The sequence below is a fragment of the Lepidochelys kempii genome, chromosome 3 (assembly GCF_965140285.1).
Source record: "Lepidochelys kempii isolate rLepKem1 chromosome 3, rLepKem1.hap1, whole genome shotgun sequence".
NCBI classification, from domain to species: Eukaryota; Metazoa; Chordata; order Testudines; family Cheloniidae; genus Lepidochelys; species Lepidochelys kempii.
The window spans coordinates 129,977,077-129,992,352 of NC_136382.1; the positions used below are offsets into that span (position 1 = coordinate 129,977,077).

Sequence of the window (15,276 nt, forward strand, 5' to 3'; positions counted from 1 at the left end):
CGTAACTGCTGCAGCCATGAATGTTATGACAGCTTATTCACCAAAAAGTGAAGATAAGTGCCCATATCTAAATTAAAATGTGCCCTATAGGCAAGAGAATCATAGTACCTGTCATAAATATAAAGGGAGGGGTAAACACCTTTAAATCCCTCCTGGCCAGAGGAAAAACCCTTTCACCTGTAAAGGGTTAAGAAGCTAACTGGCACCTGACCAAAATGACCAATGAGGAAACAAGATACTTTCAAAGCTGGAGGGGGAGGGGAAACAAAGGCTCTCTTTGTCTGTGTGATGCTTTTGCCAGGACCAGAGCAGGAATGCAGGTCAGAACTCCTGTAAAGAGGTAGTAAGCAATCTAGTTAGATATGCGTTAGATTCTGTTTTGTTTAAATGGCTGATAAAATAAGTTGTGCTGAATGGAATGTATATTCCTGTTTTTGTGTCTTTTTGTAACTTAAGGGTTTGCCTAGAGGGATTCTCTATGTTTTGAATCTGATTACCCTGTAAGGTATTTACCATCCTGATTTTACAGAGGTGATTTTTTTACTTTTTCTTTAATTAAAATTCTTCTTTTAAGAACCTGATTGCTTTTTCATTGTTCTTAAGATCCAAGGGTTTGTGTCTGTATTCACCTGTGCAAATTGGTGAGGATTTTTATCAAGCCTTCCCCAGGAAAGGGGGTGTAGGGTTTGGGGGGATATTTTGTGGGGGAGATGTTTCCAAGTGGGCACTTCCCCTGTTCTTTGTGTAACACTTTGGTGGTGGCAGCTTTTAACCTAAGCTGGTAAGAATAAGCTTAGGGGGTCTTTCATGCAGGTCCTCACATGTGGAACCTTGACACCTTGGCTGGTGTGGCTGACCCCAAGGCTACTGGAGCAGGTGGGGTGGCTCCAGGGCCAGCTGGACTGGCTGCTGCTTGGGTGACCCCAGGCAGCTGGTCCCAGGCACTGCTCCGGAGCTGGGGTCTGGGAGCAGCAGCAGTGCCCTGGGCTGAGCCCTCTCCCCCAGCAGCGGCAGCAGGGCCCTGGGCCACCTCCCGTCCAGAGCAGCAGTAGCAGCCGGAGGACCCCAGGCCGCACACACCCACAGCAGCGGCAGGGCCCGGTCCACCACCCCTCGCCTGGAGCAGCAGAGATGGAGGTGGAACACTGGGCTGCCCCCTCCCCAGCAGCAGCTGCAGGAGGGCCCCAGGTCACCCCCCATCCCACCTCAACAGCAGTGGGTCCAGATTTGGAGTGCTCCCCCTAGGATCACCAGCATCCCTGGAAGTGCCCCCTCCGATCCCCCAGCACCAAAGATTTAGTTAGGGGTATTTTTAGTAAAAATCATGGACAGGTCACCACCCCGAGACTTTTTGGTTATTGCCCGTGACCCGTCCATGACTTTTACTAAAAATATCCGTGACTAAATTGTAGCCTTCACTATGATATCATTTAACTTAATCACTGAGAAATTGATCCACAGCCCAGTGAAGTCAATGGGAGTCTTTCCATTGATTTTAATGGACTTTAGATCAGACCATTTGGACCTATTCCTGAGATGCTGAGCATCTACAACTTCCATTGATTTCAGTGGATACTACAAACCCAAAGTAATTTTTAGGAACTGTCCTATAGTGGGGAAACATTATTGTCAACCTTGGATGAGGCCACTCTTCTTTGAACTCCTCCCTCACTACCCCATTCTATACATTTTAAAAAAACACACTGCGGCAGCAGCGAGGGTGGCTCCTAGAAACAGAAGGTTTGGATGGAGTTGGAAAGTAGTGGAAGTTCAGCTGGACTCAGGTCTTCATCATGAAAAGAGATCTGTTACTGTGAGTAACAGTAGCGGGGGAAAAAATAAGCATGGGGAAATAGTTTTATTTTGTGTAATGACACATCCACTCCCAGTCTTTATTCAAGCCTAATTTGATGGTGTCCAGTTTGCAAATTAATTCCAGTTCAGCAGTTTCTCGTTGGAGTCTGTTTTTGAAGTTTTTTTTGTTGTAGTGTTGCGACTTTTAGGTCTGTAATCGAGTGACCAGAGAGATTGAAGTGTTCTCTGACTGGTTTTTGAATGTTATAATTCTTGACATCTGATTTGTGTCCATTTATTCTTTTACGTAGAGACTGTCCAGTTTGGCCAATGTACATGGCAGAGGGGCATTGCTGGCACATGATGGCATATATCACATTGGTAGATGTGCAGGTGAACGAGCCTCTGATAGTGTGGCTGATGTGATTAGGTCCTATGATGGTATCCCTTGAATAGATAAGCGGACAGAGTTGGCACTGGGGCTTGTTGCAGGGTTTGGTTCCTGGCTTAGTTTTGTGTGGTTGCCGGTGAGTATTTGCTTCAGGTTGGGGGGCTCTCTGTAAGCGAGGACTGGCCTGTCTCCCGAGATCTGTGAGAGTGAGGGATCATCCTTCAGGATAGGTTGTAGATCCTTGATGATGCGCTGGAGAGGTTTTAGTTGGGGGCTGAAGGTGACTGCTAGTGTTATTTTCTTTGTTGGGCCTGTCCTGTAGTAGGTGACTTCTGGGTAGTCGTCTGGCTCTGTCAATCCGTTTCTTCACTTCACCAAGTGGGTATTGTAGTAGTAAGAACACTTGATAGAGATCTTGTAGGTGTTTTTCTCTGTCTGAGGGGTTGGCACAAATGTGGTTGTATGTTAGAGCTTGGCTGTAGACAATGGATCGTATAGTGTGGTCTGGATGAAAGCTGGAGGCATGTAGGTAAGCATAGCGGTCAGTAGGTTTACGGTAAAGGGTGGTGTTTATGTGGCCATCGCTTATTAGCACTGTAGTGTCCAGGAAGTGGATCTCTTCTGTGGACTGGTCCAGGCTGAGGTTGATGGTAGGATGGAAATTGTTGAAATCATGGTGGAATTCCTCAAGGGCTTCTTTTCCATGGGTCCAGATGATGAAGACGTCATCAATGTAACACAAGTAGAGTAGGGGCGTTAGGGGATGAGAGCTGAGGAAGCATTGTTCTAAGTCAGCCATAAAAATGTTGGCATACTGTGGGGCCATGTGAGTACCCATAGCAGTGCCGCTGACTTGAAGATATACATTGTTCCCAAATGTGAAATAGTTATGGATGAGGACAAAGTTCAGCCACCAGGTTTGCCGTGACATTATTGGGGATACTGTTCCTGATGGTTTGTAGTCCATCTTTGTGTGGAATGTTGGTATAGAGAGCTTCTACATCCATAGTGGCCAGGATGGTGTTTTCTGGAAGATCACCAATGGATTGTAGTTTCCTCAGGAAGTCAGTGGTGTCTCAAAGATAGCTAGGAGTGCTGGTAGCGTAGGGCCTGAGGAGGGAGTCCACATAGCCAGATAATCCTGCTGTCAGGGTGCCAGTGCCTGAGATGTTGAGGCGTTCAGGATTTCCAGGTTTATGGTTCTTGGGTAGCAGATAGAATACCCCTGGTCGGGGTTCTAGGAGTGTGTCTGTGCAGATTTGTTCTTTTGCTTTTTCAGGGAGTTTCTTGAGCAGATAGTGTAGTTTCTTTTCATAACCCTCAGTGGGATCAGAGGGTAATGGCTTGTAGAATGTGGTGTTAGAGAGCTCCCTAGTAGCCTCTTGTTCATATTCCGACCTATTCATGATGATGAGGGAGATAGGGAAATTTTAGAAGGAATACAGGTATCAATAATATAATGGAGCAATAGCAAGATCATAGTTAACATTTTATTAGATTATTCTCTGAAATAGTTATTTTAATTATACCGTTGAGATAATGGGCCAGATCCTCAGCTGGTGTAAACTGGAGTTACTCCATTGTCTTAAAGGATCTACACCAGCTGAGGATCTGACCCAATATAATTAATTATTGCAGATGTGAAAAGGTGTTTACATTAAAACAAGCACATAATTCATTTAGTGCTCATGAAAGATGTTTGTTTGACAACCCTGGCAACCAAAGTCTTCTATTCACCCACAATGAAGGTGCAATGCTGACATTGGCAGGGCAAGCTTCCCTATGCCGCTCCATCGATAGCGCTCCATCCTGAACTGGAAGGACTGACTGTAGGGTTTACAAGCACAGTTTAGTCTCCAGGTCCATTTCTGCTGGGACTGCTATCAAGAGCGCTGAATTGTGCCAATTGTGTAATCTCTCTTTTTATGATGTGGGCAGCAGTCACTCTGAACTGAACTGAGATTGACTCACATCTCACAGGTGACCAAAAAGTCATCAGATGGAAAAAAGAATTGGTTGTAAACAGGTGATCTACAGGTGAGAGGCTTCATATCCTTACTTATTTACAGCATATATTTTAAACATATTTATGCTTTGCTACATCAACTCTGTGATCTTTAGTGTCCAGGAAGATGACTAACAGATTTTTTCACCTTTATTTGGACACAGAGCAAAAAATATATTTAAAGTCTTTATTTATGTAACATTTATTCACTTAACTGACTTTAGTCCATTTTAAATGTCTGATGCCTTACCAAAAAACTATGAAAATAATCTAAACAAGATGACTCTCACTTTGTGTCAAATGAATTGAGAAATGCAAATTCTTTAATAAAACTGATAATTCTTTTAGCAGACCACTTAGTATCTAATAAGAAGCTGCTAAGTATTCTAGACATTATGTTCTTACATATCTAATTTAATTTTCTCAATTTGATTATCTACATTAAAATTGAAATAACAAAGGACAAATATTTTTAACTAAAATCATTTGTACCAAACCTAAAAATGTGACCATTTTTACACTATTAATGTTATACTATCAAACTGGAACAGTATGTGAGTTGTGATCTGCCAGGAATGCATGGTTTTGTGCCTGCATACTGATGTAGACAGCAAAAAGAAAAGGAGTACTTGTGGCACCTTAGAGACTAACCAATTTATTTGAGCATAAGCTTTCCTGAGCTACAGCTCACTTCATCGGATGCATGCTGTAGCTCACGAAAATTTATGCTCAAATAAATTGGTTAGTCTCTAAGGTGCCACAAGTACTCCTTTTCTTTTTGGAATACAGACTAACAGGGCTGTTACTCTGAAACCTGCTGTAGACAGTTCATCCTCAAGGACTAGCTAATGTCTAAGGATGATAAAATTACACCTAATATTTACATATGTTGAAAACAAATAATTTGAGGCCTGATTCATCTCTCAATTACACTGGAGGAAAACAATAATAATTCCATCGACATCAGTGGCATGCCCTCGTGCCCCTGGGGATAGGACTGACCCGGGGTTTGGCTCTGAGAGGGGCGAGGGGAAGCCCGGGGGCCGGCTCAGAGCGGGAGGGGCCCGGACGCAGCACAAGGCTGCGGGGAGCTCCAGGGGCGGAAGGTCTTGCTGTGCCAGGCCCGCTCGGCCACAGGGGCTGGACGGGGAGCACCATCCCGGCGCCGGTCGGGCGGGGGCGATGCGGCGCGGCGGGGCTGCCCCTCCTCCCCGGGGGCCACCTGTCCTTCCGGGCCACAACCAGCTGAGCACCCGTCTACAGCGGGGAGGGCGCCAGCTGCCCGGAACAGCGGCCGCGATCTCACGGCACCTGGTTGCCATGGGGACGCCTGGAGGCGGGTAAACAGAACACCGCCTCCCCCCGCGACCGCCCTCCCTTGGACACAGACTCGCGAGAGCAGGAGCCCGCGGCCTGGCTCAGTCTCAGCCGCGGAGCACGGCGCCGTGGCTGGCGGCGGAGCGGGTGGAGCTGCTCGGCCTGGGGGTGAGCGGGGAGAGCGCGGGGAGCCGCCGTCCCTCCCACCGCGGGGCTCAAGCTGGTTCCTCGGGAGGCCGGTGCCCTGTAAGCCGCGGGAGGGGCCGCGCCTGTGAGCGCCGCTGTCACCAGCCGGGCCAAGGCAGCGAGCGGGGCTGGGCCTGGCGCCTGTCCGAGGCGGCCCCCGGGGCCTGGTGTCCAGCCGGGAGACTGACCCACCGGCCGTTGCCGCTGCTCCGGGAACGGGCGGGGCCCGTAGGCTCCGCCGCGATCCCAGCCCTGGCTTAGAGGCTGCGCCGGGGGGTCGCCGAAGCCTGGCGGCATCGGGCGGGTTCCCGGGAAGGCTCGGGGGCGACGGGCAGAGCAGCGAGCGCGCTCCGCGCGTGTGAGGTGTGGGAGACCAAGTGCCCTGCCGGGGTGCCCGGGTCTGGGGAGAAACGTGGCCCTGGTCAGCGTGTGCCGAGAGCTGCAGGACGAGGTCATGCAGGCGAGGAGCAACCCAGGGGCAGTCCTGTGTTTTGTTCCTCTCTTCCGTCATCCCCGGGAGCGCCTGTGGGCTAAGCGGAGAGCAGGTTCTCCCGCTCTGAAAGCGTTTGTTTTCGGAGCAGAGCTGGTGTGTCCTTGGCATCGTCACTGTTTCATTGCTTCAGGGATCACTCGCCAGGTCAAGCTTTTATATCGCCCTGTGACCCTGGCTTCCTCTGGCCTTTCCTAGGCTGCTGCCTACTTCTTCGGGGTTAGTCAGGGTAGGTCCCATTCCTCCTAGCCCAATGTATGCTCCCTGGGGGAGGCGTCTTTGGCTTCCTCCCCTCTGCAATCTTTTGTTTCATCCTCCCATCAGCGACCCCCCTCAGCGCAGTCTCACTTGTTCCTAGGGTCTCTTAATACTCTCATTCACTTCTCCATCTGTTCCTGTTTCATCTTCTCATGGACGTCCCACTGCTTCCTCAAATTAAAATGGATACGGTACTCAATGCATGAAGTGTCTGCCTAAAACATTCCGTCCTTTATCACTTTTCACAAATCCACTGTCTGCCTCATCACTCAAGTGCCACCTTTTGCTCTTTTCCCTCATGTACCTTTGCAAAATTGTGGCCTTAGATTACAAAAGTCTTTAGGGAAGAACATTCCGCAAGTTATAAGGCTATATAAATCATAGAATCATGGGACTGGAAGGGACCTCAAGAAGTCATCTGTGCCAGACCTCTGCACTCATGGCAGGACTATGTATTATTTCTAGACCATCCCTGATAGGTGTTTGGAGATTTTTAAGAGCAGGTTAGACAGTGATGGAGATTCCACAATCTCCCTAGGCAATTTATTCTGGGTGCTTAACCTCTCTGACAGGAAGTTTTTCCTAATGTCCAATCTGAACTGCCCTTGCTGCATTTTAAGTCCATTGCCTTTTGTCCTAGCTTCTGAGCCTAAGAAGAACAATTTTTCTCCTTTCTCCTTGTAACAACCTTTTATGTACTTAAACTGTTATCATGTCCCCTCTGTGTTTTCTTCTCCAGAATAAACAATTTTTTTTCAATCTTCCCTCATAGATCCTGTTTTCTAGACCTTTAATCATTTTTTGTTGCTCTTCTCTGGACTTTCTCCAATTTGTCCACATTTTTCCTAAAATGTGGCCCCCAGAACTGGACACAATACTCCAGTTGAGGCCTAATCAGCATGACATAGAGCAGAATTACTTCTTGTGTCTTGCTTACAACATTTTTGCTAATGCATCCCAGAATATGTTTATTTTTGCAACAGTGTTACACTGTTGACTCATATTTAGCTTGTGATCCACTATGACCTCCAGATCCCTTTCTGCAGTACTCCTTCCTAGGCAGTCATTTCCCATTTTGTATGCATGCAACTGACTGTTCCTTCCTAAGTGGAGTACTTTGCATTTGTCCTTATTGAATTTCATCCTATTTACTTCAGACCATTTCTCCACTTTGTCCAGATCATTTTGAATTTTAATCCTATCCTCCAAAGCACTTACAATCCCTCCCAGCTTGGTGTCATTCGCAAACTTTATAAGTGTAATCTCTCTGCCATTATCTAAATCACTGATTAAGATATTGAATAGAATCAGACCCAGAACTGATCCCTGCGGGATCCCACTCGATAAGCCCTTCCAGCCTGACTGTTTACTTATGTTTAATTATAGAAAGCTAGGTGAAATTTGTATAAGAACTTTGATTGAAATCTCTTGAAGGCAGGGACTCTGTCATTTATGAGTGGAAAGCACCTACTCCATTTTGGGTGCTACTATAATGCAAATAACTGCTTACATTAATATTCAATTATAACTGTTGTACAGTTTTCTTTTTATGGAGGCAATAAAAATTCTAAATCAAGAGTGGTGACAAACTTATTTTGGGCTGAAACATGACACTCTTACTAGATTTAGAATACTTAATTTAATTTTAAATGCAAAAAGATTTGATATGGTCAACTTTATATTCTGAAACCAGGCATGGTACTTGGAACTGAAATGTTGCCTCTTTGCACACATTTTGTACATGGCCTTTTCACATTCAATATGACAGGATTTGTTTCGAGAAACATACTTTTGAATTTCACTTACGTACACAAACGAGCTGTTATATTAACAGTTTTTACACTTCTTTGGATAACTTCATGTTTTCTGAAACTGTGTTTATATGTTTTGATAGAGCCACTAACTTGTTTACTTAAATATATAATCAGTCATATTTCTCAATATACAGCGGTCCCCGAATATACTTCTGTACACAAATCCAGATCCGTACCTCAGTATGCTACTAAAACTAGATGAAAAACTAAATGACACATGCCAAAAATTATTCTAATACAAACTATGTTAAGCAGGCTGGCTAACCTAGTGAGGAGGGCTTTAAACTAGGCTCACCGGGGGAAGGAGACCAAAGCCCTGAGGTAAGTGGGGAAGTGGGATACCAGGAGGAAGCATAAGCAGGAGAGTGCAAGAGGGGAGGACTCCTGCCTCATACTGAGAAAGCAGGACGATCAGCGAGTTATCTTAAGTGCCTATACACAAATGCAAGAAGCCTGGGAAATGAGCAGGAAGAACTGGAAGTCCTGGCAGTCAAGGAATTATGATGTGATTGGAATAACAGAGACTTGGTGGAATAACTCACATGACAGGAGTACTGACATGGATGTATATAAACTGCTCATGAAGTGGGGGAGTTGCATTGTATATAAGAGCAGTATGACTGCTCAGGGCTCCAGTATGAAACTGCAGAAAAACCTGGGAGTCTCAGGATTAAGTTTAGAAGTGTGACCAACAAGGGTGATGGGAGTCTGCTATAGACCACCAGACCAGGGGGATGAGGTGGACGAGGCTTTCTTCAGGCAACTAACAGAAGTTACTAGATCACAGGCCCTGGTTCTCCTAGGGGACTTCAATCACCCCGATATCTGCTGGGAGAGCAATACAGAAGTGCACAGACAATCCAGAAAGTTTTTGGAAAGTGTAGGGGACAATTTCCTGGTGCAGATGCTGGAGGCAGCAACTTGGGGCAGAGCTCTTCTTGACCTGCTCCTCACAAACAGGGAAGAATTAGTAGGGGAAGCAAAAGTGGATGGGAACCTGGGAGGCAGTGATCATGAGATGGTCGAGTTCAGGATCCTGACAAAAGGAAGAAAGGAGAGCAGCAGAATACGAACCCTGAACTTCAGAAAAGCAGACTTTGACTCCCTCAGGGAACTGAGGGCAGGATCCCCTGGAAGAATAACATGAGGGGGAAAGGAGTCAAGGAGAGATGGCTGAATTTTAAAGAAGCCTTAGTGAGGCTGCAGGAACAAACCATCCCGATGTGTAGAAAGAATAGTAAATATGGCAGGTGACCAGTTTGGCTTAACTGAAATCCTTGCTGATCTTGAACACAAAAAAGAAGCTTACAAGAAGTGGAAGCTTGGACAGATTACCAAGGAGGAGTATAAAAATATTGCTCAGGCATGCAGGAGTGAAATCAGGAAGGCCAAATCACAACTGGAGTTGCAACTAGCAAGATATGTTAAGAGTAACAAGAAGGGTTTCTACAGGTATGTTAGCAACAAGAAGAAGGTCAGGGAAAATGTGGGCCCCTTACTGAATGGGGGAGGCAACCTAGTGACAGAGGATGTGGAAAAAGCATATGTACTCAATGCTTTTTTTGCCTCTGTCTTCATGAACAAGGTTAGCTCCCAGACTACTGCACTGGGCAGCACAGTATGGGGAGGAGGTGATCAGCTCTCTGTGGAGAAAGAAGTGGTTCAGGACTATTTAGAAAAGCTGGAAGAGTCACAAGTCCATGGGGCCAGATGCACTACATCCAAGGGTGCTAAAGGAGTTGGCGGATGTGATTGCAGAGCCATTGGCCATTATCTTTGAAAACTCATGGCGATCGGGGGAGGTCCCGGGTGACTGGAAAAAGGCTAATGTAGTGCCCATCTTTAAAAAAGGGGAGAAGGAGGATCTGGGGAACTACAGGCCAGTCAGCCTCACCTCAGTCCCTGGAAAAATTATGGAGCAGGTCCTCAAGGAATCCATTTTGAAGCACTTCGAGGAGAGGAAAGTGATCAGGAATAGTCAGTATTGATTTACCAAGGGCAAGTCATACCTGACTAACCTAATTGTCTTCTATGATGAGATAACTGGCTCTTTGGATGAGGGGAAAGCAGTGGACGTGTTATTCCTTGACTTTAGCAAAGCTTTTGATACGGTCTCCCACAGTTTTCTTGCCAGCAAGTTAAAGAAGTATAGGCTGGATGAATGGACTATAAGGTGGATAGAAAGCTGGCTAGATCATCAGGCTCAGTGGGTAGTGATCAATGGCTCCATGTCTAGTTGGCAGCCAGTATCAAGCAGAGTGCCCCAAGGGTCCGTCCTAGGGCCGGTTTTGTTCAATATTTTCATTAATGATCTGGAGGATAAGAACATAAGAATGGCCATACTGGGTCAGATCAAAGGTCCATCCAGCCCAGTATCCTGTCTACTGACAGTGGCCAATGCCAGGTGCCCTAGAGGGAGTAAACCTAACAGGTAATGATCTAATGATCTCTCTCCTGCCATCCCTCTCCACCCTCTGACAAACAGAGGCTAGGGACACCATTCCTTACCCATCCTGGCTAATAGCCATTAATGGACTTAACCTCCATGAATTTATCCAGTTCTCTTTTAAACCCTGTTATAGTCCTAGCCTTCACAAGCTCCTGAGGCAAGGAGTTCCACAGGTTGACTGTGCACTGAGTGAAGAAGAACTTCCTTTTATTTGTTATAAACCTGCTACTCATTAATTTCATTTGGTGGCCCCTTGTTCTTATATTATGGGAACAAGTAAATAAAATCATGAGTGGTATGGAGAAAGTGAATAAGGACAAGTTATGTACCTCAATCATATCCCCCCTTTAGTTTCCTCTTTTCCAAGCTGAAAAGTCCTAGCCTCTTTAATCTCTCCTCATATGGGACCCGTTCCAAACCCCTAATCCTTTTAGTTGCTCTTTTCTGGACCTTTTCTAATGCCAGTATATCTTTTTTGAGTTGAGGGGACCGCATCTGTACACAGTATTCAATATGTGGGCATACCATGGATTTATATAAAGGCAATAAGATATTCTCCATCTTATTCTCTATCCCTTTTTTAATGGTTCTTAACATCCCGTTTGCTTTTTTGACTGCTGCTGCACACTGCGTGGATGTCTTCAGAGAACTATCCACGATGACTCCAACATATTTCTCCTGATTAGTAGTAGCTAAATTAGCCCCCATCCTATTGTATGTATAGTTGGGGCTATTTTTTCCAATGTGCATTACTTTACATTTATCCACATTAAATTTCATTTTGGCCATTTTGTTGCCCAATCACTTAGTTTTGTGAGATCTTTTTGAAGTTCTTCACAGTCTGCTTTCGTCTTAACTATCTTGAGCAGTTTAGTATCATCTGCAAACTTTGACACCTCACTGTTTACCCCTTTCTCCAGATCATTTATGAATAAGTTTAATAGGATTGGTCCTAGGACTGACCCTTGCGAAACACCACTAGTTACCTCTCTCCATTCTGAAAATTTGTCATTTATTGCTATCCTTTGTTCCCTGTCTCTTAACTCAGTCCATGAAAGTATCTTCCCTCTTATCCCATGACAACTTAATTTACATAAGAGCCTTTGGTGAGGGACCTTATCAAAGGCTTTCTGGAAATCTAAGTACACTATGTCCACTGGATCCCCCTTGTCCACGTTTGTTGATCCCCTCAAAGAACTCTAATAGATTAGTAAGACATGATCTCCCTTTACAGAAACCATGTTGACTTTTGTGCAACAATTTATGTTCTTCTATGTGTCTGACAATTTTATTCTTTACTATTGTTTCAACTATTTTGCCTGGTAGTTTCAACTAATTTGCCTGGCGTGGATTGCACCCTCAGCAGGTTTGCAGATGACGGTAAAAGGTGGAGGGTAGGGATAGGATACAGAGGGACCTAGACAAAACAGAGGATTGGGCCAAAAGAAATCTGATGAGGTTCAACAAGGACAAGTGCAGAGTCCTGCACTTAGGACAGAAGAATCCCATGTACTGCTACAGACTAGGGACCGAGTGGCTAGGCAGTAGTTCTGCAGAAAAGGACCTAGGGGTTACAGTGGATGTGAAGCTGAATGTGAATCAACAGTCTGCCCCTGTTGCCAAGAAGGCTAGCAGCATTTTGGGCTGTATAAGTAGGAGCATTGCCAGCAGATCGAGAGATGTGATCGTTCCCCTCTATTCGGCATTGATGAGGCTTCATCTGGAGTACTGTGTCCAGTGTTGGGCCATACACTACAAGAAGAATGTGAAAAAATTGGAGAGAGTCTAGGGAAGGCAACAAAAATGATTAGGGGGCTGGAGCACATGACTTACGAGAGGCTGAGGGAACTGGGCTTATTTAGTCTGCAGAAGAGAAGAATGGGAGTGGATTTGATAGCTGCTTTCAGCTACCTGAAAGGGGGTTCCAAAGAGGATGGATCTAGGCTGTTCTCAGTGGTAGCAGATGACAGAACAAGGAGTAATGGTCTCAAGTTGCAGTGGGGGAGGTTTAGGTTGGATATTAAGAAAAACATTTTCACTCGGAGGGTGGTGAAGCACTGGAATGGGTTATCTCGGGAGGTGGTGGAATCTCCTTCCTTAGAGGTTTTTAAGGTCAGGCTTGACAAAGCCCTGGCTGGGATAACTTAGTTGGGGATTGGTCCTGCTTTGAGTAGGGTATTGAACTAGATGACCTCCTCAGGTTCCAATCAACCCTGATATTCTATGATTCTTCAAACTCAAAGGACTTAATTGAATACTTTTTCCAAACCGTAAAATCACTACTTTATTTTTGACAAAATGTCTAATTCCACCCACCTACATGTTAAGTTTATTAATTTGAAATAAGGTAACATTTGCCCAGTTCACATCAGCAAGCTAATGTGTTTGCTGAGCAATTGCTACTTAAAACTATGTTTATGCTTTTGTCTAGTTAACCAATTAAAGTATATTAAACCTCACATTAGCACATTTACATTTTTGGTCCCATATAAGGTATCAAAGAATATACTTCGCTTAAGTTAATTTTATAAGGACTAATGTTTTGAAATGGAATTGGATACTTTAAAGACAGGAATTTAAGAGATCTTTTCCAAGAGTGGACCATTGAAACCTGAGTTATTTCTTCTGTATTAACAGGGTATTTACAACACATGATGTTGGAAGAGTTCCTTTAATGTCAAACATAAGAGTTATGGCAGCACATTGGAAGAAAATGTTGGTGATCCTTCTAGCAGCTCAAGCATTGCTTATGGGTCATAGCTTTGAGGAAGAGGATGTACCTGATGAATGGATTCTTCTTCATGTAGTCCAAGGTCAGATTGGAGCTGGAAACTATAGCTACTTGAGACTAAATCATGAAGGGAAGATAGTACTTCAGATGCAGAGTTTAAAAGGCGATGCAGATTTGTATGTATCTGATATGACCCTTCACCCCAGTTTTGATGAGTATGAGTTACAGTCTGTAACTTGTGGTCCAGATGTTGTTTATGTACCAGCCCACTTCCACCGCCCAGTGGGAATAGGAATCTATGGTCATCCTTCTCACTTGGAGAGTGAGTTTGAAATGAAAGTATATTATGATAGAACAATTGTAGATTATCCATTTGCAGAGGCTTCCTACAACCCAGAAGAGATGCAGACAAGCCAGAAGCGGACTCATTCAGCAGAAGATCAATCTCAGGATGAGGAGTCTATTTTTTGGACTATACTCATTGGAATTTTGAAATTAATACTTGAAATACTTTTTTAAAATAATCAACTGGACATACACTGGACTAGAGTGCACTTGTAGCCTATGACTTTGAACATGAATGGCTTGCTGTGAATATTGGTACTCTTTTTTTTAAAGTTACCTGAAGAGATATTCAGGTTACCTTTTCTATGCCGGGGAGGGGAAAAGCAAAGCCATAGTTAATTTTGTATTGAAGCCCCCTTCCCACCTTCCAGAAGTAAAATGAGCAGAAAGCACAGTATTTGTATAGTTTTCTTTATAAATCAGGGTTAAAGTGAATTATAAATAAAGGGAATCTTATTAAAATGTATCATTTTGAACAGGTGCATAAGAAAATGGATCTTGATAATTCACTGTATTTTCTAGTAATGTGACAGTTTTATACAAAGAAAAGTTGTAAAATCTGAAAGGTGCAGTTTTAACAACCCCATCCAATTTAAAATAAAGAACTAATTTTCTAATCTCTTTGCAGTGTGAACAGATCTTTAGCACGTAGCACTTTAAAATGCTGACAGTCATTGGAACTTGAAAGCAGTGTAACAAAGACCAGGAAATATCAAAGTCAAGCGTTAAGGTGAACAGTGATTTTAGGTGCCTAGTTATATCCAATTTAAAGGAGCCTGACTTTTCAAAGGGTAGGTACTCAGTGCTTTTTTTCAATCTGCTCTAAGGTATCAAATTGGGCATTTAAACTGAAGCACCCAAAATCACTTAATCGCTTTTTAAAATCATGACTTGAATCAAGTTTGCCATCTTCTTCATTTTCTCTAAAGGTAGAGGCTGATCTTTCTAGTCAGGGAAAGAATTATAATGAATCAGTTATTCAGCTATTTTTGTATCTGTAAATATATATATACAAGCAATATTGCACTGCTCATTAAAAGCAACTCAGCCTGTATTATCATAATTAGTACAAGGTTTCTCTCCATCCATGTACCCCTTTTCTTAAGTGTAACCACAATTTTAGTGCCACTTCCATAGTATCATCTATTCTCTATATGGTTTTTGGTGCATCTTTATGAAAATTAGATGCATTTAACTTTTGGGGTGCAAGTTATTTTCCAGTTATAAGGACTTAATAAAGGAGACTGGATTTTCTGGCAATGCATTGAAATTTTTATGTATTACTCCTACAAGCTTCAAAGTCATGGCTTTTTTTTTTAAATTAAAGCAACGCTGATTATAGTAATTGAATGCTTTGATTGAATCATGGGGAATAAAACTGAGTTCTATGCAAATACCTAAACTTTTGTGTAGCTTTCTGTCCACGTAGAAGTTTATTGCTATGCAACATTGGCATATACAAGTGTGTTGCTATAAACTGCCTCGTTGAGAGGACT

General features: G+C 44.0%; 1 protein-coding gene across 1 annotated transcript; it reads left to right on the forward strand.

Annotated features, from left to right (window-relative positions):
- Positions 1–5,466: 5,466 nt before the first annotated feature.
- On the forward strand, positions 5,467–15,182 carry C3H6orf120 (chromosome 3 C6orf120 homolog). Its single transcript, XM_073337975.1, has 2 exons — positions 5,467–5,675; positions 13,342–15,182. The coding sequence occupies exon 2, from the start codon at positions 13,379–13,381 to the stop codon at positions 13,952–13,954; it is 576 nt and encodes a 191-aa protein (XP_073194076.1). The 5' UTR covers positions 5,467–5,675; positions 13,342–13,378; the 3' UTR covers positions 13,955–15,182.
- The last annotated feature ends 94 nt before the right edge of the window (positions 15,183–15,276 follow it).

Coding starts and splice junctions, on each gene's coding strand:
- C3H6orf120 (XM_073337975.1), top strand. CDS start 13,379: ATGTCAAACATAAGAGTTATGGCAGCACATTGGAAGAAAATGTTGGTG.